At 46.3% G+C, this 25533-nt stretch overlaps 1 protein-coding gene across 2 annotated transcripts in view; it reads right to left on the bottom strand.

Annotated features, from left to right (window-relative positions):
• EBF2 (EBF transcription factor 2) overlaps window positions 1-24866 on the bottom strand; it is a 205175-nt gene extending 180309 nt beyond the window's left edge. For both annotated transcript variants that reach the window (XM_008977203.5, XM_034965861.3), the window contains exons 1-6: window positions 23263-24866; window positions 20630-20786; window positions 19474-19537; window positions 19151-19206; window positions 18566-18639; window positions 11633-11701 (exon numbers count right to left, since the gene is read on the bottom strand). In XM_008977203.5, coding sequence (XP_008975451.2) covers window positions 11633-11701; window positions 18566-18639; window positions 19151-19206; window positions 19474-19537; window positions 20630-20786; window positions 23263-23393 — 551 coding nt within the window. In that variant the 5' untranslated portion in view covers window positions 23394-24866. The remainder of the gene's footprint in view (window positions 1-11632; window positions 11702-18565; window positions 18640-19150; window positions 19207-19473; window positions 19538-20629; window positions 20787-23262) is intronic.
• Window positions 24867-25533: the final 667 nt, after the last annotated feature.

The raw sequence follows: 25533 nt of genomic DNA on the forward strand, positions 1-25533 counted from the left end.
CTCAGTTAATTTTAAATTTCAAATAAACAATGAATTATGTTTCTGTGGAGGTATATCCCAAATATTGCATGGGACAAACTTATGCTGAAAAATGATTGTTTATCTGAAATGCAAATTTAACTTGGATATACATACTAAAAAAATCATTCATGTTTATCTGGTATTTATATTTAAGTAGCATCCTAGTTTTTACTTGCTAAATATGGCAACTCTAGATTCAATGAGAGGGAAGAATTGAATGAATGGATGAATGAATGAATGACAGAGGAGTAAGCAAACCGGTGCTGATGCCAAATTTTACTGTGGTTATTATCATACTACAAGAACAACAGCCACTTTGAGTCCTCAGCTCACGTGTCAGAAATCTATTTCCTATGTGTATCTTCTGAAGTGAGAAAATACTTTTTGCATGTAAGAAACCAGCTCCACACAAAATCACTGATTATAGTAAAGTGAAATGCCATCAGTTTGCCCCAAGCCATATGCTTGAAAGGTAATGAATCCTCAGACCTTCAGGAAATCCTCCAAGCCTTCAGTTCAGTTAGAAGCCTTGTAATTCAGCCACAATCTATTCTATGTGAATCCCACTGTTTCTCTTGTCCCTTTCCTTGCAGAGACCACCTAGATTTTGTTCTGGGAGCTGGAGACCTTGTCTCTTATCCCAACTGAGTCTTTGGCCAGCTACACAGCTCCCGAAATTGTTGATCTTCAATTGGGTTTTCTACTCTGTAATGTGGGATAACATTTCCAGTCTGTAGCTAAAATGAGTTGTGCACGTCGTTTTCAATTAATTAGAAAAATGTCCTGTACAATTGTGCATAAAGCACCAAAACAGCTCACCATTTATCTCCAGAGAGACCCACACCTTGGGGCTTTTTTGGAGGGGCTACATGGAAATAGCAGCATTCAGAGACACAATAGCCCCAGCCCTCATCTCACTGCCATCTTGTGAGTTCTCTGTTTTAAAAGTCCTGGCTACTTAGGGGCTTTTTCAGGTACTAGTCCCAAAGTGTTTGTTCCATCTCTGCAAATTCCTCCATTTCTGTCATCACATCCATGGAGTTAGGAATTTCTCCCCTTATTTCCCTCTCAAAGGCTCTTGTTAAATGTGGGCAGCTGCTGCATTTCTCACCAGCTCCAGCTCCTTGGTGGTCTCGAGGGGACCAGGAAAGTTTGCCTTCACTGGAAATTTTGAGGTTACAACAAAACTTCTTGGAGGACAACAATTTCATCAATGAGCCAGTCCAGACTGATGAAATGCTGACTCCTTATAGGCTTTGGTCTAGGCTGGCTGACAGGCTTGGAGCCTCTCATCACTCAGCTACTTCTCTTTCTGATCAAATGTCCCCTCCAGTTGCAACTCTAGGTCAATGTGTAGAAGACAGCAGCAAAGAACAATTCTTACAAGATTCTAATTCGCAAACAAATCATCTAGTCAATCCCTAGTGGGTAGAATCCTAAATCTGCGAATCATCTGTGGATAACTTCCTTCTCTCCTTGGTATATAGGTCTCATTTCCCAACCATTTGGCATGCCAGTCTCTTAGCTGGGTCAAAAATGGGCCCAAAGAACTTATCCAGCCCTGTTCACTCCAATAGAAGAAAGATAATAACTGGCAGTTTTGGGAGGTCCTCTTTGGATAAATATATAGTCTTATCCTAATCTTTCCCAGGCTCCACGACCTTTGTTCCTCCTAAAGCCAGCTGGATAAGTTTGCAAAGAGATGTCTCTTCCAAAAACAAATACCTACTTCTTATTTCCAGCACAGCACAATTTTAGAGTACTGTTCTTCTGCTCCTTGACCCATCCACTTCCTAGCAAATCTGCTATTTAATCACATCACACAATTTCATAAGGAAGAAGCTGGAAGTTGAAGCATGGCATCATCTGTTCTAATAACCACGTCCATCCAGTTGGTCCTCTGATTTTCACTGGGAATTGATCCAGAGGTCTTGGGCAAGCACTTTGAATGACAGAATGCTAGTCATGGTGAGTTGGTTTTCATCTTTCTCCCTCTTTTCTAAAGAATTACTTATAAATGGTTTGGATTCTGGCCTGAGTTTCTGCTTTCTCACAAACATCCAGGCTACTAAAAAATTCACAGATTGCCAGATGGTATAACAGCAGTTCCCTGCAATGAATCTGAGCTTCCCAGTGAACAAAGAAGACGCGTACTCATGGGGACAAGCGGCAACATCAGCAAAAGCTTTGGAGTGGTGAGTGTGCTGGGGGAGGGGAAGCAGGGTGTGAAGAGGTAAGAAAAAGGACCTTTCCCTCCAGTGGCTGATACCAGAGTATCTGGCAGGGAAAAAACTTTCTAGCAGGTTCCCCTACTTCTATTCTCCGTGTTCCAATCCATCCTCAAAGTTCTGTCTCCAAAATACCAGCCTGATCATGAAATGGCACAACTCAAAACCCTTCTACATCTTCCATCACTAACAAAGTAATGTCAAAATACTTTTGTATGGGCATATAAAGTCCTCCAAAATCTGGGCCCAAATAATCTCTCCAACTTCTCTTACTGTCTCTCGTCACATGTAGCCAAGTACCTCTAAAACTATGTGCAGGTTTAGGAAATTCTTTCCTTTCCAGGTGCCTTTTCCAACACACTTTCTTCCTAGAAGGCCATTCTGCTCCAATTTGTAAATATTCGAGGTATAGCCATCACCCCACCTATCTCTGCCATGATGGAAATTATCTCCGCACTTCAGATCTTCCAGAGTGCTTATCCTTTTATCTCTTTTATGGTACTTTTTGCATTTTGCATAGCATCCTAGTCATATCTACACATCCTTTGTTTTTCCACATAAACTCCAAGCTCTTAGTGGGAAAGCCTTCTATTTACTCAATCTTATTATCCCTAAGACCCCATGCAAGGTCCATGACATAATAGGCCCTTGATAAATATTTACTAAATATAAGTAAGAATTTTATTCTGCTTTACAACCCTAGATATCTGTTCTTGGGCCTGTTCTGTACCTATCTGCCACTGGACATAAGATCGCTAAGAGGTTGTAGAATGCAGGAAGTCACAGGAATGGTCCTATATGAACTGGCAATAGACTCAATCACCCAAACTCTTCAATGTTTGGCAGTCAGAGATTAATCTGTGAATTAATATCTATGGAGTGTCTGTAGCATCCAAGCCACTACAAAGATGCAATGTGAGATACAGGATAATTGCCCTGACTTTTTTTAAAGCATCTGTTGTATCATGCACTATGTGGGCACCTTACATTAATGTATTTAGCACAACAACTTAAGGGGAGAGGTATTATTAACACCATCACACAGCTAATAAATATTGGCATCAAGATTTAAATGCCATGTGATGTCTGATATCTAAGAATTATAATACAATTGGAAATGTAAAGCAAGCACGAAATAGATAAAATAAATAAATAATGCCCATACCCCTGAACAAGAGTAAGAATTTGTGATAAATGTCAAGAGAAAAGATTTTCACTACAAGAATTAATATCTTTGAGGAAGTAGAATCTGAACTAGGTCTTGAAAAAGGGATAGGATTTATATTGGCAGAGTGCTTGTGGTGGGTATTCCAGGTGGAAATAGTGTATACAAAGGGAGAAAAGAGGAAAAATTCAAGATCTGTGTTCCGGACAGGGGGATCCACAGAGAAAGAAAGGATGGGATTCGAATGTTGGGACCTAGGTACCATCCATTGACCTAGTCTTCGGAGCGCTTTTTGTATTTTGTGAATACGTATTTTTTGTGTGCTTATTTACGCTGTATGCTCCATGAGAGCGGGAACCATGCCTATTGTATTCCCTGCTGATCTCTCACTGCCATTCACAAATATTTTTTGCTTGATGACTGAATAACATAAGGACTTAGCAAGTGAATGAATGATGGAACGAGCCCATTTATACACAACTAAGCTAGTTTGCATCAAATCCTAAAACTCTAGTGTCAGGAAGCTGGCCAGGCAAGCAGAATAAGTGTAATTCTTAAATACTAACCCAATTACATGAGTGAACTTTCCAGCACCACCTCTGCAATCATGAGGAGGAGAGTCATTTTCTCGAACAAAATTTTGTTTCTTTTTTACCACTTGGCTCCAGTGTCCTCCAATGAAGAGCTTCAATCCATAGGGACACTTTTTCCCAGCTACAGAGTCCTTTATCTTACCTGTAATTCCCTGAAATGGCCAAGAAACTAACAAAGGTTTTGCTAGGAAACAACGGAATAAGATCATGAAAGAATGATGCATTCACATTGGATAGATAATCTGTGGTTTTTATTGAGAAAATCTAAACCCTCCCTGAGAGAATGAAATTTTCACTTAAAAAAAAAAAAATACATTGAGTGCAGCAGCCCACACCAGTAATCACAACACTGTGGAAGCCTGAGGTAGTAGGATAGTTTGAGGCCAGGAATTCCTGAGACCAAACTGGGCCCAGAGTGAGACCCTGTCTCTACAAAAAAATAAAATTTAAAAGATAGCCCGGCATAGTGGCACAACTGTAGTCCCAGATACTTGGGAGGATGAGGCGGGAGGATCACTTAAGCCCAGGAGTTTGAGATTGCAATGGGCTATGATTGCACCACTGCATTCCAACCTGGGCAACAGAGCAAAACCCTGTCTCAAAAAGAAATTTTTTTTAATAGCCTGGGGCCAGGTTTCTGTGGGCTCTTCACAGTACTGGGTTCTCCCATACTGGAGATGAAGAGTCTGGACAGAGAAGACATATATATTAATAACTCTGGTAAATTATTGAGGAGCAGGGATGAATTAGCATACCTGACCCCCAAACTTGAGGCCTCAGCAAGAATCAGAGAAAGTAGAATTGGAAGGTAGTGTATTAGTCACCCATGAACCCAAAGCACTTCATTTGACAAATAGGGGAACTGAGTCACAGAGAGGAGGCTCTTGACCTCTGTAACATTAGATAGCTAACTAGTGAAATGTTCTTGGGCCCAACACAGGTCTTCTGTTCCTAATCCGAGGCCTTTTTGCTGCACTGCACTATCCACTCCTCAGTCACGCCGAGGACGGACATTCTGTCAAATCTGTCACACAGTTGAATGTGACTCACACAATCTCAAGTTAAATGCTATTTCAGGGGCCAACAGCACCCACTCCTTCCACAATAACAGATTCCCCCTCCAGTGTTCCTATCAGTTCTTCCAGATCACACCCACCAGGCCCTTCCATCTTCACAGCTCTTAACTCTGCAGTTTTTCTTCCTATTACACCAAAATCTTTCTCTCTGTAATTTCTACCTATTGACGAAATTCCAATTTCACAAGCAAACTGGCTATGTGACCTTGGCTGAGTTACATAACTCCTTCAAACTTGAGACTTTTATCAACCATTGAGAATTAAGATGATTTTACTAGCACAAATGTCATAGCACAATGCCCAACATACTATAAGTGCCAATTAACTGTTAGATAAATGTTATTATTGGTTTTATGTATCCTTCTCAGAGCCAGAAATCTTCACTCAGGAGATAACACTGCTGATATATCTGATTTGCCCATTTCCGAGGAATGGGAGGTAATGGTCACCTTGCAGACATAGGTCACCTTGTAGATATAAATCTCACCTGCAGCTCAACTCCAACTACTACCCAAATTCTATTTCTACCATGATTCTCTAAAAGTTTCCATCCCACAAATCGCACTTCACTGGAGTTAAGAAATACACTTGAGAGACAGAAAGAACAAGTACGGCCCAGGGGAAAGTAGATCCAAACATATGCTTCAGTAGAACAAGTTACTTCATGAGGCAGAGAAAGGCAGGAAGAGACTGTGTTAGACAGCAGGAGAAGGGCCGATGACAAGCCTGGACCAGAGGTGAGACCAGCAGATGACAATGCCCACACCAAGATGGTGGAAGAAGAAAACAAGAGTCACACCCATCAGGATGACTACTATCAAAAAAATAAAATAAAATAAAATATAAACAAGGATTGGTAAGGATGTGGAGAAGTTGGAAGCCTTGCTTGTGCTTATGCACAATATGGAAGAACAATAAGGAACTTCCATATTGTTTTCTACAGCAACTGTACTATTTTACATTGGCAGCAATGTAAAATAGCAGTAGCATTTTACGCTGGTGGCAATGCAAAATAGTACAGTTGCTATAGAAAACAATATGGAAGTTCCTTTTAAAAATGAAAATGTAATTACCATCTAGACCAGCAATTCCACTTCTGGGTATGTTCCCCAAAGAATTGAAAGCAGAGACTCAAACAGGTACTCATATACTCATGTCCACAGCAACATTATTTCCAGTAGCCAAAAGGTCAAAGCAACCCATTGCCAGATGAATATACAAACAAAATGTGGTTCATCCATACAACAGAATATCATTCGGCCTTTAAAAGAAAGGATATTCTGACACATGCTACAATATGGAGAGTCCTTGAGGTGATGCTAAGTGAAATAAGCCAGAAACAAAAAGATAAATACTACCTGGTTCCATTTACGTGAGGTGTCTAGAGTAGTCAACTTCATAGAGACATTAAATACAATGGTGGTTTCCATGTGCTTGTGGGGGTAGGAGATGGGTAGTGGGGAATTGTTCAGTGGGTACAGAATTTTAGTTTTGCAAGATGAAAAGAGTTATATAAATGAATGGTGGTGATAGTTGCACAACAATGTGGATGTATTTCATGCCACTGAACTACACACTTAAAATGGCTAAGATGGTAAATTTTATATGTATTTTACCACAATTAATTTTTAAAAAAAGAAAATGGTGTCAGGAGAAGCCTTCATGGGCAAATAAACTTCAGTTTATTCAGATCTTTTTGAATAAACCTTTTGAATGAAGGTCATTGTGTTGTTTGTTTGGTTTCTCAAGAAAGAAAATAAACAAAAACACATCAACACTTAAAGTGGTCCTCCTGGGAACAGAGCTCAGAAATATACGAGACCAATGTCCAGGGACAAAAGACTGGGATATTTAGCGTGTGAGAAATAGGTTGGACCTCCTCTTTATTTATTTACTAGAAAATACCCTACCAGTACGCACATGGGTAGCCTACGAAGATTCAAAATAAATTATTGCCCTCTCTATCCATCTGACTTTTTATGGGGCTGACAAAGACAGGAACAATAGGGACTCATCTTCCTTCTCCCACATTAGTCAGACTGTCCCTAAAGTCCTCTTCTCACAGATCACCAGATTATCCTGAGCCCCCCAGAGGCTCACTGGATCGTCAGAGAACCTGCCAGATAGAGAAGAGAGTTTGAAAAGAACACAGCCCATAACAACCAAGTTTGAATTAGAGCTTCCCTCTAAAACACAAACGCAAATCCATTTGAGCCTTTTATTTTTATTTACCACACAGGCCTTTATAGACAAGAGCTCAGCTGAAGGCCACAGTAAGAATGATGTTTCATTAGTGTTTCTGTTTTGTTCTGTTCTGTTTTGTGGTTTTTTCCCCTGATGGGGACTTTGGATTTCTACACTAAAAATTAATCAGGAGACCCTTGATTCAGCAGCAAGTCCTGCTAGGCTGTGTTTTGGTCTAGCCTTTTGGAGAGGGGCATAGTTGCCCAAGAATTCACAAAAGCATACTGAACAAAAAAATGAAAATAGAAAATAAATTTATGTTCTAGAGAGATTAAGGCAGGGAGTAATTTAGTATTGGGGGAAAAAACTCCAACTCTGGGGCTAAGTCTTGAGAAGGGGAGAACTAAGTCCTTAATGGAGGATCCCCTATTGTAAACTCCAACGGTTTTCAATTAAAGGGCCACAAAGTAGTGAAAGCGATTTTTCGTATTTCAAGCAGCCTATTAGAAACAGAAGATCTGCTGGGATATGGTCACATGGACTCACCAGAAAGCCAAGTTGTTTTGTGTTTGAGCTGGAAGTCTCCCAAGTCAGTGTGGTAACACTGGTTATCTCATCCCAATCAAAAACTCTTAATTGGCCATTGATGGTATCAAGGGCATTTCTGAGAGGAGATGTTTTTCCCTCCCATTTTGTTATACGTTTTTGATTAATAAAAATGGAATTATAGCTGCATTATTATTTGTCCATAGCAGTTTGGAAGGCAAAGTCCTGCAAAACCCTGTGTTCACCAAGGAAGAAGCTTAAGGGGTCCTTGGTGGTGAAAAGTTGGGGAACCATCCTCTCCCTCTCCCTGGAACATGCACATTTCAAGGGAATAAACAGACTTCTTCTGAGCCAGAGTGGAGCGTGCCTGTTGTGTCAGAAAACGCAAAGACAGACAGTGTAAATTAACTGCATCTGGTAAGGTTAGGTGAGAAGGGGGAGGAGATAATTAGTTGGCATTATAGGAACAAGGACAAGGAACAGAGTTCTATATTTACACAGAGGAAATCCAAAATAGACTACATTGCACCCATTTGGGGCTTGTGAGGGAACCCACGGAGTTGGCAGATGGACGCAGAGACCAGACGCAAGGCTGATCCAAACCCCTGGATACCGTAAGCACCATTCCCACCTTCAACAAATGGAAACCTGACTTTATGCCCTTTTTTTTCTTTTCTTTTCTGAGACAGGTCTCCCTCTGTCATCCAGACTGGAATATGGTGGCACGATCACAGTTCTCTGCAGCCTCCACCTCCTGGGCCCAAGTGATCCTCCTACCTCAGCCTCCTGAGTATCTAGGGCCACAGGTGTGCACCACCACACCTGGCTAGCATTTTTAGTTTTTGTAGAGATGGGATCCCACTATGGTGCTCAGGTTGCTTCATGCCATTTTACTTCTGAAAATGAAGGCAAGAAGGCTAAGGTAAACCCGAAAGACATTCAGGAGCGATGAGACAAGGTTTCAGTGAGAGAACTCTTATCTTAAAACAAAAGCCCTTCCTGTGTCCATGTGTTCTCATTGTTCAATTCCCACCTATGAGTGAGAACATGCAGTGTTTCGTTTTTTGTCCTTGCGATAGTTTGCTGAGAATGATGGTTTCCAGCTTCATCCATGTCCCTACAAAGGACATGAACTCATCATACAGGAAGGAGAACATCACACACCGGGGACTGTTGTGGGGTGGGGGAAGGGGGAAGGGAGAGCATTAGGAGATATACCTAATGTTAAATGATGAATTAATGGGTGCAGCACACCAACATGGCACATGTATACATATGTAACAAACCTGCACGTTGTGCACATGTACCGTAAAATTTACATTAAAAAAAAAAAAAGCCCTACAATAAGCAAGCCAAACAAATGGATCTGTTTATAGTAAGGTGGGCTCACTTAAAACCTGATACTGGACAATTTACAGTACCCTTTGGTATGTATGTTTCCATGTGTAGACATGCAACATTTCAGAAGTAACGCACATTTCAAGTGAGGCAGAGACATCACTGGGCTATTTTATTGCACATAGGATAGTAAAAATAAATGCCACAGTCACATAAAACTCATAATCTGTAGCCAAGATACGATTTCCACTTTCTCAGAAGAATTTAGAGCATGCTAGCACAAACTATGAAGGCGCCTAATATGAAAATCTTTTCTTTCTATAGACGCAAAGATACTTTCTTTTGTACATATGTGTATTACATAGGAAGAAAACATGAGCATATTCAACTTTATCGGTGAATGTAGTGAGATGTAGTTCTTTAAAGTAAGAGCTCCTGCTTAGTGCAGAGCCATTAAGGTGTGTACTTATGAGAAGCAAGGTGCAGGTGAGTATTTACAGATTTGCAAACATTTCTAAACCTGGTTTACAGGGTGTTTATTATGAAAAAGGATGTAACAGTCATGAGGTTAGAGTACCTTCTTAAAAGAGAAGCTAAAGATAGTGGAAAAGACTAGATCAAGATTAGTGAGCTCAATCCACAGGCCGGAAAGGACAGGGTCTAGGCTGCTCTCATATGCATCCAGTCTCCCAGAGAATCCCTGGGAAACACAGAAATGAACAGATCCAACTCATCAGTTAGGACAGAAAAAGTGCTGGGAGAATGAGGTTGTGGCCATGGAGAGAAGCACAGTCTGGAAGTAAGGACAGTTCTGCTGTGTTCCTTTTTTTTTTTTTTTTTTTTTTTTGAGACAGAGTCTCACTGTCTCTGTCACCCAGGCTGGAGTGCAGTGGCGTGATCTTGGCTCACTGCAATCTGTGCCTCCTGGGTTCAAGCGATTCTCCTGCCTCAGCCTCCCAAGTAGCTGGGATTACAGGCATGTGCCACCATGCCTGACTAATTTTTGTATTTTTATAAAGACTGGGGTCCACTATGTTGACCAGGCTGGTCGCAAACCCCCGACCTCAAGTGATCTGCCCACCTCGGTCTCCCTAAGTGCTGGGATTACAGGCGTGAGTTACGGCACCCAGCCTGGAAGTAAGGACAGCTGTGTTCTAATGCCAGCTCTGCCCAACCAGCTGCACAACCACGGGCAAGTCATGCCACTGCTCTGCGTTCAGATTTTTCAGCTAGATGAGGAAAATGACTGACTCCAAAGAGTCCTTGCAACTCTATATATTTAAGCTTCTCTGTACTTTCAAAAAAGACCAGAGCAACCCCAATAGCTCCCTAAAACGCAGCTCACTGGAACCTTCTAAAATGGCAAAGACACTATACACATCCAACAAACATTTTATATTTGCCCATCATCCTCTTCAAGCATCTCAGAGAACACTGCAAAGCTGCCATTGATATTTCAGTAGCCTCTTGAAGCCTACAGCAGTGACTGCACCCCCTAACCCATCATTATATTATTGAAGAACAAAGATGCTGAGTGCTTTGTCCAAGGTCAGAAGCTAGGACAAGATCAGAATTCCAGCCTCCTCAGTTCCTAGGCTATGCTATACTTTCCACGAAGAAACCAAGCTGGCTTTCTGGGAAGAATGCCAGAGGTTCCATTCTCCCAACTGAGAATTTGTTGGAATATTGGAATAACAACTTTGGAGACTGTGGTCTCTCCAATCCATTTCAGGACCTGGCTAGAAATGTGAAAACCCAAAGAAAGAAGCAATAGGGAATTATTCCGTTTTTTAACGAAAGAGAAAAAAATTAGGGATGGGAATATGGGGTTTCTTAAAAATTACATGATTTCTGGAAGTTAATTTGGTATTTCTTCATTGGTTTGTAAGTTCTGTTTCCAATCACAAAAAACAGACAGCTGAGGATGCCTAAATCACATTTCAGTGAATTAGTGTCTTGTCCCAAATAATCTTTCCCATTCTGAATATAACATAGAACACAGAATGCAATCCTCCATGGTAGAAAGGAATCTCCCTGAACACAGCAGAGAGCTTGCCATAATCCCCTAAACCATAATCTGAATTGATAATCTTCCAGCCAAGCAGCAATCACCGAGAATAATAAAGTGGGTGCCACTTAACTTGGGGCACATTGCTTCTTCTAGAAAACTGATTGAGACCATACCCTGCCCGAAAGGAGAGGTGCCATCGCTTATATCCTGCACCACACATACTACTTATTAGGCTGAAGCTGGTGCACCTGGAAAAGACTCCACCACAGATTTAGAGACACGTGTTCCAAAGGAAGATTCTGGCTTCTTCCAAGAAAGGCCAGCATGAGGAGGCCTTTGTTGGATGAGCTTAGTGACTTGAAATAACATGAAACCAACTTGACAGCAAAGCTCCATGGATCAGTACTCAGAGTTGAGGTTCATGAAGAAAAGGAACCAAAAATGATTGAAAAATCACTTTTTCCCCCTACCTGTCAATTATGACTGGGTCCGATGGAGTCTCATTTCGGTTTCCACAGCTTTTCTTTTCGCAGCATCGACTGTAGATTGGGAAGGAACCAAGAGTGAAAGAAATTTATTAAATCAAGAAAATGCAATGAGCACATGACAAGAACATTTTTTCCCCCCAGACAGAGTCTGGCTCTGTCACCAGGCTGTAGTACAATGGCTTGATGCCTCCTTCTTGGCTCACCGCAACCTCTGCCTCCTGGGTTCAAGCAATTCTCCTGCCTCAGCCTCCTGACTAACTGGGACTACAGGTGTGTGCCACCGCGCCCAGCTAATTTTTGTATTTTTACTAAAGATGGGTTGTTACCATGTTGGCCAGGCTGGTCTTGAACTCCTGACCTCAGGTGATCTGCCCACCTCGGCCTCCCAAAGTGCTGGGATTACTGGCATGAGCTGTAGTGCCTGGCCACAAGAACATTCACCTTCGTGAATCTGTCTTGGAGGGAAACAACACACACTGGGGCCTGTCAGAGGGGTGGTGCAGGGAGGGAGAGCCTCAGGAAGAATAGCTAATGGATGCTGGGCTTAATACCTAGATGATGGGTTGATCTGTGCAGCAAACCACCGTGGCACATGTTTACCTATGTAACAAACCTATACGTCCTGCACATGGTCCCCTGAACTTAAAATAAAAGTTGAAGAAAAAAAAAATGAATCTGTCTAAGGTAGCTTCCCAACTATAAGCTACTTGAGGGCAGGATTTATGACCATGTTTTATAAAATAAAAAATAAAAAACACTGAACCTGAAGCCAAAATATACTCAAATTCTCACTCTGTGACTTAGAAGCTGGCTAATTCTCAGCAAATCACAACTTTCCCATGAGTCATATTTGTAATCGGAACCACGGAAGGTTGGATATTAAGATGGATAAGGTCACTTCCAGATTGATATTCAATGATTTTATGATATTTTAGATATTTGTGGCTCAGTAAATAATTAAAGAAACGAGAGGAAGGAAAATATGTAAAATAGACTGCAAGTGGCTGCCAGGATTACTATAAACCTTATTTACATAACATCTTTCTCCAGAGATCTTGCTATACTTTATAAACATTTATTCATTCACTTATTTCCATCATTTTTCAGATGAAGTAGGAAGACCAGAACTATGGTATACATTTTAAAATACGAGGAAAATGAAGCAAGGAGCTGTTGGATGGTAGCTCCAATAATTTTCACCAAGTCTGAAATAGAAATGGTATCCCACTGTTTGTAAGTCCCAGCTCTGAAAACTCCACTTTCCAAGACGTCCCTCTTGTGCTGGGTACCTGATAGAAAGACCTCAATAAATGCTGATAGGATTAGCTGAGAGGGAGATAAAGAAGATCCCCTGGGGCAATTACAACAAACAGAAAGTACTCCCTAGGACCTGAGAGGGGTGCAAAACACTCCAATCCAAAGGTATCTGTTCGAAAATACCTAGACAAATGTGAGAAGGGCAAAGGAAGCTTGCTGGTAAGAAGCACTGGGAATTCACTCCCTTACCACCAGGGAGCCCATCTGCTGCCTATCAGGGCTACAGACTTCTGAATACCTCTTAGCTCATCTCAGGTACATGGTCCACTATCAACTATAGTTGGCTAAGGATGTAGCCTTGACATGGCTTTTTAAAAAATCTTTATCATCCATACTGGTTGGAGAATATGCCTAAGGAGTAAGCACACTAACAATAACCAAACTATATGTGAACACTGCCCTGCCCATGGTAGTTTTTCTGTAGCATAAGTTTGACATGATACCTTAGGAAGATTGCTGAACTGGGAATCAGCGTTCTGGTGTCCAAGCTGTCACCAACCAGCTTCACAAATTTAGTCAAATGTCTTTAACCCCTCTGGGCTTTTTCTTTCTTATGAATAAAGTGAAAGTGTTGGATTTGATTCTCTCTAGAGTGTCTTCTAGGTTTAAGTCCATGAGGCTAGGGGATTCCATGAGCACCCTTTGAAAGTGGTGATAACATAAGGAAAAAGGGAAGTCATGTGACAGCAGGAACCCAATGGCCTAGCACCAACCCAGTCTTAGAATTTTTTTTTTTTTTTTGAGACAGGGTCTCCCTTTGTTGCTCAGGCTGGAATGCAGTGACATGATCATGACTCACTGCAGTCTCAACCTTCCAGGTTTAAATGATCCTCCTTTCTCAGACTCCCATATGTAGCTGAGACAACAGGTGCACACCACCACACTTGGCTAATTTTTTATTTTTCATTTTGGTAGAGATAGGGTCTTGCTGTGTTGCCCAGGCTGATCTCGAACTCCTAGGCTCAAGCCATCTGCCCACATCGGCCTCCCAAAGTGCTAGGATTACAGGTGTATGCCACCATGCCAAGCCCCAGTCCTAGCTCTGTGGCTCTCTGCAGCTCATTTGCCCTCTCTGGTTCTCCACAGAATTAAACATAAACAAATAAATATCTTAAAACTTTTTAAACCCACCTCTTTCATGGGTGTGTGGATTCGCAAGTGAGTAAGTCTACCATCCTCAGAAAGTAAAATATACTTGAGAGATGCTTAAACATTTGCAGCAAATGGGCACAATGAGGTTTTAAGAAATTTAATCAAATTAGTAGGAAGGAAAAGAAAAATGGTCTCAACTTTCTTAAATACCAGAGTTTGCCACTGGGACTTTCTGAAATAATATTTGGCCTTTGAAATTATATTAGGTCTTAACTTTTAAAATTTCAATCCATCCCAAGATTAACACCAATAAAAATGCAGTCCAGCTGCTCTCCCACCTCCTAAAGCCCTTGTCTCTCTTCCCAAATCCCTACCCCCCACCCATTTCTCCCACCTTTCCTGTTTCTAGAATATTGCTTATGTCAACGTAATACCTTTGCAGCTCAGGCAAACCATTTTTCTTAGCAACACGGTTTCAAAAGACCCATACATGCCAGCTACCTACAGACCTTCAAGCAAGACTCTCCCCTTTGACATCACCAGCATGTCAACCTAACCCCAAATATGTGTGCAATGCCGGGTACAATTTAATTACAAGAGCACACACTGTCAGAACGTGCCAATCTGTTTAGTTTGGGTAGGAATGATTCTGAGGGGGCTGAGTAAGTTTTCAAAATTGTTCAGCTGAATTCAGCTGCCTTCCGTGGGGATTTCCTCTGGAGGAAAAGAAAACAGATAAAAATGTAAGCCTGGTGCCAGTGTAGTATAATGTAGGGAAAGAACTTGGGAGGAAATGATATTCAAAGAAAAATGCAGATAAACTTTAGGATCCAATCCTCCATTTTCCAACAGTAACATATTTAAATATCATCTCTAATGTTGATATTCAGCACAAAACATACATAGAACATACTTGGCCATTGAACTATAATAGTAAAGGTATAAAAATAATAGAACTTGGTTGAATTAGCCCCATTTGAGCCCATCTTAAATTTTTTTCTGGGTCTGTTAAGTTGGCCAAAGCAAATTATTATTTTTAGAAAAGTTCTCACTAATATGTTCTAGTCGTTCTTTGTTTTTAACGGCATTCAGTCCTCCTGCCAGCAATATTAGCACAAGCAATGGGAAGTGGAGAACCTGAGATGTTTGTGAACCTACACTCCCCAAACAGTGTGGAACAGCTAAGAAACCAGGTCCCTGAATTACTCAGATGATAAACTCAATTCTGCCTTCCCTTTGCTGTGTAAACAAAGCCTGAGTGACCAACTTCAGGTTCAGCTACTTTAGTTAAAAGGCTTTTAGGATTATTCTCCAACAAGCAAGTCTGAAGTTCCTGATAAGTGTTTTCTAAAACTAAAAATGACTCTAAGATTAAAAAAAAAAAGTAATAAAAAAATAAATAAAACAAAGAGAAGAGGAAACTGAGCTTGGCAATAGGTTAAGACTGTGTTCGTAACAACCCCAGAGAGACTCAGAGGTGCTCTTTTTTCCTAATGAATGAAAATGAAAGCTGTTCCACTGTTTCTCTCTGGCTTGGTTTGGTTTATTTTATTCTAGTACTTATTTGGAGAACCTTTTACTTGAAACACTCTCAATTTATTCTCCCCATCTCCACCCGGAGTCTTTGAAGGAGAGAGAAAAAATAAAACAAGTTGGAAGTGGGAGGTGGGGAAATATGAGAACTCTTATCACAATCCTGAATCATACCTGCATTTTTCAGAAAGGGAAAAAGAGGAATAAAAGATGGCTGGGGAAAGGGAAAAAGCCCCAGCCTTGGACGGAGAGTGTCCCGTCAGCCAAACTCCAGCTCACGACAAGCGAGTGTGTCCCTTTCCCCTCCAAAATAGTTTTTAAAATTCAACCTTCAACTTTCAAAAATCTGTCTCTAATTTCAAACTCAAATAAGCGCACAGCATGGTGGCTTTTGTTTTGTTTTCTTCTCCCCAACTCCTCCCTGTGATTGCATAACAAAAGTGTCTAAATTCACACCATCTGGCCGATAAAGACACTGGCCCCACTGCCCGGCTGGCCCATCTGATTAGGGCCCTGTCTAGCCTGCGCCTTGTGGCGAAAAGTCACAGCTGTGGGGTTTGCTCGAGCTCAATACAACTCTGTTATTAGCCAGCTGTAGGCCTTGAGACGACTTCTGTTCAAATTATAATATCTTTTAACCCTCTGAGCATTGAGGGCTCAGGGGTGGCTGGCAGCGACATAACAACTAGATTTCTCCTTGCTAATAATTGGCAAAATGAACCAAAGCAGGGAAGAGAGGAACAGAGACCATTGGGGAAGGGAGAAAAAAAAAGTTATTCCTAAAGAGATTTATTTTGTCTCTGCTTTGTTCCCCATTCAAAGCTAAACACAGATTTATGAGGCTTTTACTAAAGATTACGGAACATAAAACCATCCGGGGAAGTGCCCAGGTATGCCAAATAACACTATGCAAATGAAACTAAGTATATGCAATAACCCTTGAGAAACAGGGCACCTGATTCATCTCTCAATCATTGACTGCTACAACTGGCTCTTAAAATGTAAGAGAAGGAACTTTTCCCCCTTCCTGGAGTATCAACCAGCTCTAACTGACAGATTGAATGAGAACTTCCCTTTTGGATGCATCTAATATTTGCCATTACCCATCTCATCTGCACACATGTACACACACACACGTATGCTGCAGACAGTATCTATCCAATGGATCATTTATTTACACATAATTAATATTTATTTTAAATTGTAGTTTGGGAAGAAAACAGCAGAGCATCTTCCCAGGTCTCCAATGCAGAGAAGTTACAGTACATTAAATTTTTATATTGTGTTACTAATGCAGACTAAACTAGAGGCTTTAAAAATTGATGCTGCTACTTAAACAGCATAAAATGAGGAGGATTTGATTGGGCTTAAAAATAAAAATGTCAGTCTTAACTACAGCTGGATGGGGCATGCAAGTATTATTTAAAATGATAGGTATAATTCATCAGACAATGGATCAGTTTTTTGTTTTCTTTCCTTTTCAGGAGGTAATCTCTCCAAACAAAGGTATAAAAAGAAAAACCTCCCTTCAACTAACCAACCTAATCAAAGCGTTCTATTTAAATCTAGGTATTATATGAACTACATCTCAGAACTGTATTTTCTTTCTGAACAAATCTATCAAACGTCCCTGAGATATTGGAGTATCTATCTTCTTACTCCTCCCAATGCCTTCCCCCCAGCTACTCCAGCAAGGAAGCCTCCATTGCTTTCAGCTGAAGCCACAGGCATTTGGAAAGTTTGTTTTGATACTTGGTCAAAACCAAAACAAACATGTCTGATTGTTATGGTTTCTTCCTGACTGGGTTGGGGAGGGAGACAGGGCTTCAGGGAGCTGCCCGTAAAACAGTACACACTAAATCAGATAACCTGCAATTACCCAAAGCTAGTAAGTCTGGAGTTAGGAGACATTGACTAAAGCAATAGCCAAGTAAGGAAGAATTGAGACTTTCCCTCCAATCAAAGATTTTTGGAGGAAGAAAAGCATGTATGGAGCAGACATTTAAATTTTCATAATAAAATAGCCACACTCTTCCCAGAGTTTCCTATTTATATCCTTTCTTGTCTGCGGTGGGATCCCCAGCACCCAACCGATACCGGGCACACGTTAGGCACTCAATAAACATTTGTTGAAAGAATAAGGGTAGATGCAATTCTTCTGATTTTTTAAACTTTCTTCTAGTCAGGCAGAAAAAAAGGGTAGGGGGGGAATGCACAGGACTCAAGGTGGAATGGATTGGTCTCTGAAAGGAAGATGGGAAAGGTGCAGGAACGCCAGTAGACTGAACCTTTCACGACGTGAACATCAGAATCCAGCTGTTGCTCCACACTCCAGATCTCCCAGTGGGTCCTCTCCCTGCCCCTCCTAACGCTGGTGGGAACTGGACTGATCTTTCTTCCAGGTAGTTCCTTCTGACCTGAGAAACTCCCCCGACACGAGAACTCCTAAGAGAGCAACCTCCCGGGAGGAAGAAACGCCCACGCATCACAGCAGGTGCCTGGGTGCCAGGAAGCACCCCGGAAATGAGCCGCTGGACCCTCTGGTGGTCCCTCGCCCAGACTAGGAGTCGTTCCAGGGCTTTCACTCAGTAACTCCAAGTGGAGTTACTGGAAATCTACCACAAGAGGCCCGGCGGGAACTCCAGCCGATCCCAAACCCGGCCCGGGGTTGCCCAGCCCGCTTCCACCACTACTACTGACAAGGGCAGAGTGGAGACTTTCCACGTAGCCGGAGGAAACTCCTGCGACATCAGAGAGGTGGAATCCCGAGTCGTTCTGAGTCCCAATGGTTATGCTTTAAGACACTTGCATGAAAGGGTTTCCGTGGATCTACACTCTGTGCCCGTCTGCCCGCGAGGCCTCCCAGCTGCGAGCGCTCAGTCCTGAAAGTTAGTCCCGGGAACGCGGCGCGCCAAGGCCGGGCTGGAGCACCTGCGGGCTCTCCAGGAAGGCCTGGGAAAAGGCGGCTCTTACCTACACATCACTTCGTGCGTCAGGAGAACTCGGCACATTTCCGGATTCTTATTCTGTCCCTCGTAAGCGATGGGCTGTGAAGGAGGTAGTGGCAGGAAAGGAAGATGTGGAGAGGGGTGGGGGGCAAGGAAAGAAGGGACTTCAGAACAAGCACAACATCGCTTTCCCTCCCACTACCTGCCACCGCATTAGGAATTCCCGCCCGCAGCACATTCTGCGCGGTTGCCGAGTTTGGACTCGACTGAAATCATAGAGAAGTTTGCCCCAGTGAGAACATCATTCTTAGCAAAATGGAATGTTTGGGGGAACTGAATCTCCCAATAATTGTTTCCTCTCCATCCTTTTTGTTCGCCTCTTACTGCCCCCAGGGTTTCCCTGAGCCAGACAAAACAGGTCACTTGGTGAGACAGGGAAGAAAAAAAAAAAGTCTTCCCTAGCAGACAAAGTGCTGGGAGGGGGACGTGGAGGGGTCTGTGGAGTCTGACCCAGGAAATCGTGGAGGAGGGGCAGGTCAGAAACAAACTGGGGGGTTTGGGGGTCGGGGTCAGAGACAGGCGAAGAGAAGCCAAGTGGCCTCCGGCTCACCTGCTTGGTGACCGAGTCGATGAGCCTGACATAGAGGTCCTGTTCCGTGCGGACACCTGCGGGGACCGGAGGGGCACGAGTCAAGGGCCGTAGAGCCCCTTCCGGGCACCCCAAACCCTTCTCTGCCATGGGTCTGAGGCCCAAGCAGCCTCTCCATGCTGAGCCGCCCTGGAGACGGTGACCTCCCAGTCCCCTGTCCCAGGCAAGCCTCCCGCCGCCCTGGGCTCCATGCGATCCCTGAGAGTGATCATGGCAAGGTCAGCGCGTGTGGCCCGGAAGCCGGCTGCTAGGCGCCGGCTCACCGTTGCTGTAGAAGAGCTCACCGTTGCTGTAGAGGAGCTGTAACTTGTAGTGAGTGCCGTTGTTGGTCTTCTCGTTGCCTTGTTCCTGAAAAGACAGGCAGCGTTCGATTCCCTTGCCTTCCAGCCCCCCAAAATGAGGGAAAGAGGAGACAGTGAATCCCCACCTCACATCCCTTCTCCCCATCAAAAGGCAGCTTTGAGCAACCCCCTGTTCAGCCCTAGGTCAAAGGGCATGAGCATCTGCCTGTCCTTGGCCGCCCCCGGAAACTTGCCAAGACTCGTAGCCACTTGACCCTTTCCAGCCCTCTGTCTCCCTTAAAAATGTCCTCAGAAGTCTGACCCTTGAGCTTCCGACAACCGGACCACTTGCCAAAGCTGCCTTTAAACAGGCACCACCCAACCCATCGGGCTCTGTCTGTCCTTAGGAAGCCCCAAGGCTTCCCTTGGCAGAAAAGTGAAGGGACTTGTCATTTGGAAAGGCAGCATTCGGGCCTATCCCGCGAGGACTGCGCAGGCAGGGCCACGAGCTCAGGGACTGAGTTCCAGGTTCAGGAGGGACTTTGGGAAGTGCCTACTCTAAAGCTCACATTGTACAGCTGGGGACACGGAGACCCGGAAAGGGCAAGGGATTTTCCTTTGGTCACACATAGGTTTCGGCGGACTGTCCTTCATTTGAGACCGAACCCAGCCCCCAATTCCAGGCTTGAGTTTGGAGGAGGCGCTGCCTTGGAGAACAGAACAGGAGAGAAGACACGGCCAGAAGGCAGGCCAAGGCTGGGCTGCCGGTTTCCACTTAGTGCCGCAACTCAGGCCACCTGGCTCTCGCAGGTGCAAAATAACTAAAATTAACCCAGAGAAGGGGAGCGGCGGCCTTGGGTGTACTTTTTAACTAGTCCAAGGGGCGTTTGCTCCGCCGTCAGTCCATAACCAGGCGCTACTAAGGCCTCCAGGCTCGGTGCACAGAGCCGGGAGCGCTCCTCCAGCTCCAGGTTGGGGGAGTGGGGATGGGAGGAGGTTCGGGAAATCGACTGATTTAGAGGCTGGGGGTGAGTAGCCTCGATTTATCATCCCTGATGATGAGAGTGGAAAAGTGTCGCGAGAGTGACAGATGGAATCTTTAGTACTTCGCAAGAGGGAGTTATTAGGCCGCGGGGTTTGGGGGGTACTTTCCGCTTACTTTGTCATTCTCCACAAAGTCCACGAAGGCCGTCCGCTCGATCTCCACCGGCTGGCCCTGCCTGTCATAGAGCGCCAGGACGAAGTGAAAGAAGTTGGATTTCCTCAAGTTGGAAGGAGGCTGCTTCTCAAAGTGGGCCCGGGACAGGGCGACCCCGCTGCACAGGGAGAAAAACGGGGGAACACAAGACACGGGGAAGCACAAAAAGGCGATGTTACTAACCGCCCACAACACTGCAGAGGGGTAAGGGGTCCACTTTCCAGGTCCAGAGTTCTGAACCCTTCGGGCCTTTTTTCCAATTCGGATAAGGAAGAGGAGACTCCTTAAAGGAGTCACCGTGGCCACGGGGGCTGGGTGGCAGGGTTGATACCTGGGGTCTCTGACACCACCAAGTGGTCCGGCATCCCACCGCTGGGCCACTCACCATCCCGTCTTTAGTCGAAACCGAAAGACCCCGGCTGCAGACAGAGGCCCAGAGTGGTCCCCTAAGGAGGTGGCCCGCGTCCTATACCGTGGGGCTGTCTCCATCCACTCCCTCAGGTGGTACTGCTGGGTGTATCAGGATGCAGAGCTGGGGCCCAGGGTTAGGGGAATAAGTGCCTCCTATGCTTTGGAAGAAGCGACCCTTTTATTTAGTATTAATTCGAGTTATCAGTCCTGGACCCACTGCTCACAACGCCCAAATGCTGACTGGGAAAGGTAGTGGGTAAGAACCCCAAGGGGCAGGCGGGAGAGTAACACAGAGTCCAGGTCTGGGTCCTTGGGCTGCTTGCCTCGCTCTTCCGAAAAGTTGTGCCTGGGACAGAGACAGGGCGGAATCCTCGAGACCAGCTCCGGGGATCGCTGGCCACCACAAATGAGATGACCGACATAGGGGGCCCTCCCTCCCAGAGGTGCTAGGTGGGGAAAAGCCAAACTGTTAAAAGGCGAGAACCTCCTTTCCTGGGGCCAACGCGATCCCCACTCATGCTGCGTTTTCCGGCGGCGCCAGCCGAACCCAGTGACTGTGAAACCCAAGTTGGGGGACCCGGAAGGCGCCCTCGAGCGTGCTGAGTGTGTGCACACGCTTCCCAGCCAACCGGTCGCAGTCACAGCCCACCTGGCCATCAGATCCCATTTCACCGAAGACTTGGGGCTGAGGTGAACGCACAGATTGCGGGAGCTGCCCTGCGGCGCTGGGGTCTCCCAGGTTGAACCCCGGTGCGCAAGCGCCTTCATTCACTCTTTTGAAAGGGGTAACATTTTGGCTAAGCTCTCCCCTACTAAGTCTGCTCCTTCCAGCTTCAACAAACTTTTTGATCCCGGGAAGGAAGGAAAGCGAGGGAGGCGTCTTTCAGGAGCCCGGCTAAGGAAATGCGCGGCACAGTTGCCTCTGCGGTGCTGCCTTATTTCCCTTAGCTCGCAGGCGGGCCAGTCCCGAAGCGCTGCGGAAAGCCGCGGCCGCCGCGCTGTGCGGTCTGCCGGAGGGAAATCCGCGCTCCCCGGGCCACAGGAGGGAGGGAACCGCCGCCGGCTCAAGTCCTGGAGCGATAAAACTTCTGCTTTCTCCGCTCCAAGGGTAGAGGCCGGTTCGCTCTACCCGGGACACCTGGCCAGTTTGGGAAAGGGATCATTTCTCCGTGTGATGTTGGCACTTAAATGTGGGTGGCCAGGAGGGCAGCAGGGGAAGCGAGGGTAGTGGAAGAAGTTCATCGGCTCTTTGGGGGTAGAAGGGCTGCCTCTCTCGCAGACAAGGACCTGGAGGCCACAAATCCCAACTCAGTAGTGGTGATGAGAGAGTGGGACCGTAATGTCTTCGTAGGGTGGCACCCCGGACATGGTATTTACTATCCCAGCACGCAGACGCCTAAACACAAAGTCAACTTCAGGGATCCGCAAAACCAGAGGCTGGCGATCCCTGAGCCAGTCTAGCTGCTGGTCGCCTTTTCTCGCCTCTTTCTTCTTCCGCAACTCTTTCTACTGTGACTCAGTATTTTCTCTTCTTTTAAATCTCTTCTTTTCTCCAGCTCCCTAGCTCCGTTCGTCTGGCTCACTGTTTTATCTTTGAGCCGGGACCCTCCAGCCTGTCCCCCCTCCCAGAGCTCCCGGCCGCCTCGCCTTCCCGGGCAGCCGCTCCGGCTTCTCCCGCTCCCCTCGCCGCCGCCACCCTCTGGCCGCCGGCCTCCCGGGCTCCAGGAATCGCCCAGCAAGATGCGGGAGATAGGCGCTCGCAGGCGGCGTGGAGAAGCCGAGAGTGGCAAGGAAGCCGGCTTTCCTCCCGCGCCGCCACTGCCAGCGCCGGTGTTCACGCTCCGTTCGGGGCCAGGCCGGCTCGGCTTGCAGGACTAGGGGCTGAGCTGGGAGATGTTGGGGGCTACTTTATTTTTCCTTGCAAAGAGTGGACTGTGGTAAAGGAGAAGGAGAGAAACGCCTACGACCCAGGCAGTTCAGAAACTCGAGTGCCGGCTGCCGGGTGAGCGTTCGCCTGACTGCAGCGATCTGCTTGCCCGAGGGCGAGCCCCAGCGCGCAGGGCCTGGGCGACAGATGGGGGGACAGGGAGAGAGAAAGGCACGGGGAGCGCGGGGGGGTGCACACGGAGAGACAGACCGTAAGAGCGAGAGACAGCATAATAATTGCGCGGCCGTGTCGTTACCTCTGCGCGGCGACATTAGCGTCCACCACTCCGACATTCCGGACCCAGGACCTGACCGAATCCATCTCCGCGCCCAGCGATTTCTCTTTCAGAGCTGGTCCTCTTCCTAAAGTATCTTGAATTCCAAACATTTAAAAAGTCTGATCCTCTACTGTCGCTTTAAAAGTAAGAGTTACAACACAGTCCTGACTGTTCCCAACGTTGCCAGCAAATCGTCTCCTCCAAAGCAATCCAAGAAAAGGGATCAAGTGCCCAAGTTTGAGTCTTAGGAAAAAAAAAAAAAGATAACCCGTCCTTTGCTTCACTGGCGAGGTGCGGACTGATGTAGTCAAAGTTTGGGTTCTTATCCTCCGCAAGTTCAGATCTGCCGCCTCAGCCACTCCACCCTAGGTCGCTCGCATCCTTCTAGCTGCAGTGCTGCCTCCTGAAAGTGATCACAATTTAGAAGCATCACCTGTTCTGGGAGAAACTGGAGGAAATTGATGGCTGCCTAATCTCTCCCCTTCCTCCAGGTCCCCCCTCCCTGTCTTCCCCACCGTTCCAATTTAGAAAAAAAAAATCCCCAACAGGATCAGTTGTAAAAAGAAGGGGAAGACCTGGAGCCGAGAGGAGGCGGTGGCTGCGAAAGCCACGGAGCCCGGCTGCAGCCGCGCTCGGGCCCCATGAATGGGTTACTACGGCCCTGGCTGCGGGAGGCGGAGCTGCGGCCCGATAAGGAGCCTCATTTGCATGGACGCGCGGGATTGGCCGGCGCCTGGCAAGCCGGGCCGGCGTCCTCCGGCGGCGCGCGCCACGCTCTGCGTTGCCGGGACTCCGGGAGGTGAAAGGGGACAGAAAGCTGCGGGCGTCGAGTCCTAGCACGAACCCCGTGTGCGTGCGCAGGATTGGGGGGCCCCCACACCCTGCACTGACTTAGGGTAGCGGGTCTCTGCGGGCTGGGGACGCAGGGGTTCGGCCTGGCTGCGGGAAGCCTCCCTGGATCCTGCCTCTAGATGTAGGTTTTTGTAGCCTGCCGGGAGGCACGTTCGTTCCCGGGGTTCGGATCTGTGTGCATGCTTGTGAGCGTGGCCACATGTGCTTATGTTTTGCGCAAACGTCCCCCAGAGCACCCAGCTCCCTGAATGGCTCCCCAGGTCTCCTGGAGTTCCATGGTGATATCAGATGTTGTGTGCGGCTTGCACGTTGCTGAGAGTGGAGAACATATGAATGAAGGCGGGGGATGGGGTGGGGCGGACGAGCGAGGGGCAAGTGCTGCTCAAATACAGTGCTGGGGAAAACGGTCCATGACCTAAGGAAAACACCCGCGGGCGGGCGCGAGCGGCAGTCGCACCCTTGTGGAGGAGAGGTTGCTGACAGATCGAGGCGGGCTGAGTGCGCGAGCGGCCGGGGCGTATTCCCGCGGGTCCTCCGGTTCCCTCCCCACCTCTCCGTTCCCGAAGGCCCCGGTAGTGGGCGGGGAGGGACGGGGGAGTCGTGGAAACTTCGCCCACCGCGCGCGGTCGCCGCGGTGCTGGCCGCGGGCTGGTGGCCGGCAGGCGGTGGCAGTCAGCCTCACCGAACAGCTGAAACCCTAGACGGTTTTTTAACTGCGCGGGGCTGCTCGCGGTGCCTATTAAACATCCTCCTGGCTGGGTGTCATTTTCTTGCTTCTCCTTTTGTATTCTGATCTGCGCATAGATCTGCTGCTGAAATCTAGAACACCAGCGCGAAAACAGATTTGAAGACAATGAATGCAAATCTGTGCTCAAAGACCATCTGCCGTGGAGGAGACAATCAGCTGTTCGTAGTTCGAGCGATTGCGCCCGAGTCTCCCGGTCTCATTACGGGGAGGGCATTTGCGAGCGCCTGGACTGCGTTCAGGGCACTTTCTCCCCTCTTGGGTCTCAGATTTGAGAGACCAGATCCCTTAGGTGTAGGTGAGCGCTCGCAAATGAACTGCTAGAGTTTGCCGCTAGAGGACACAGCGCCTTGCAACTGGTTTGCCTAGGCTGACAGGAAGCTTGCACTTCAAGAAAACTGGGCTCTCTCGAGAAAGGGACCGGTGCGCGCCTCCACCTCCCCAAGGGACAAACCGCGGCACCACGCTGCGTGCGCGGGATTGCGACTAGGAAGTGCTGGTCCGAACTGCGGAGATTCGCTTGAAAACGGATAGGGGGTTAGGGAGTTTGCGGGGCGGGTGCACGGACCGTCTCTGCACAGGCCCCGGGATCCAGGGACTGGGGTCATTGATTTGGGGGAAGGTAGAGAAGGTAAACCCCCCGCCTCTGGGTT

The sequence above is a fragment of the Pan paniscus genome, chromosome 7, assembly GCF_029289425.2.
Source record: "Pan paniscus chromosome 7, NHGRI_mPanPan1-v2.0_pri, whole genome shotgun sequence".
NCBI classification, from domain to species: Eukaryota; Metazoa; Chordata; class Mammalia; order Primates; family Hominidae; genus Pan; species Pan paniscus.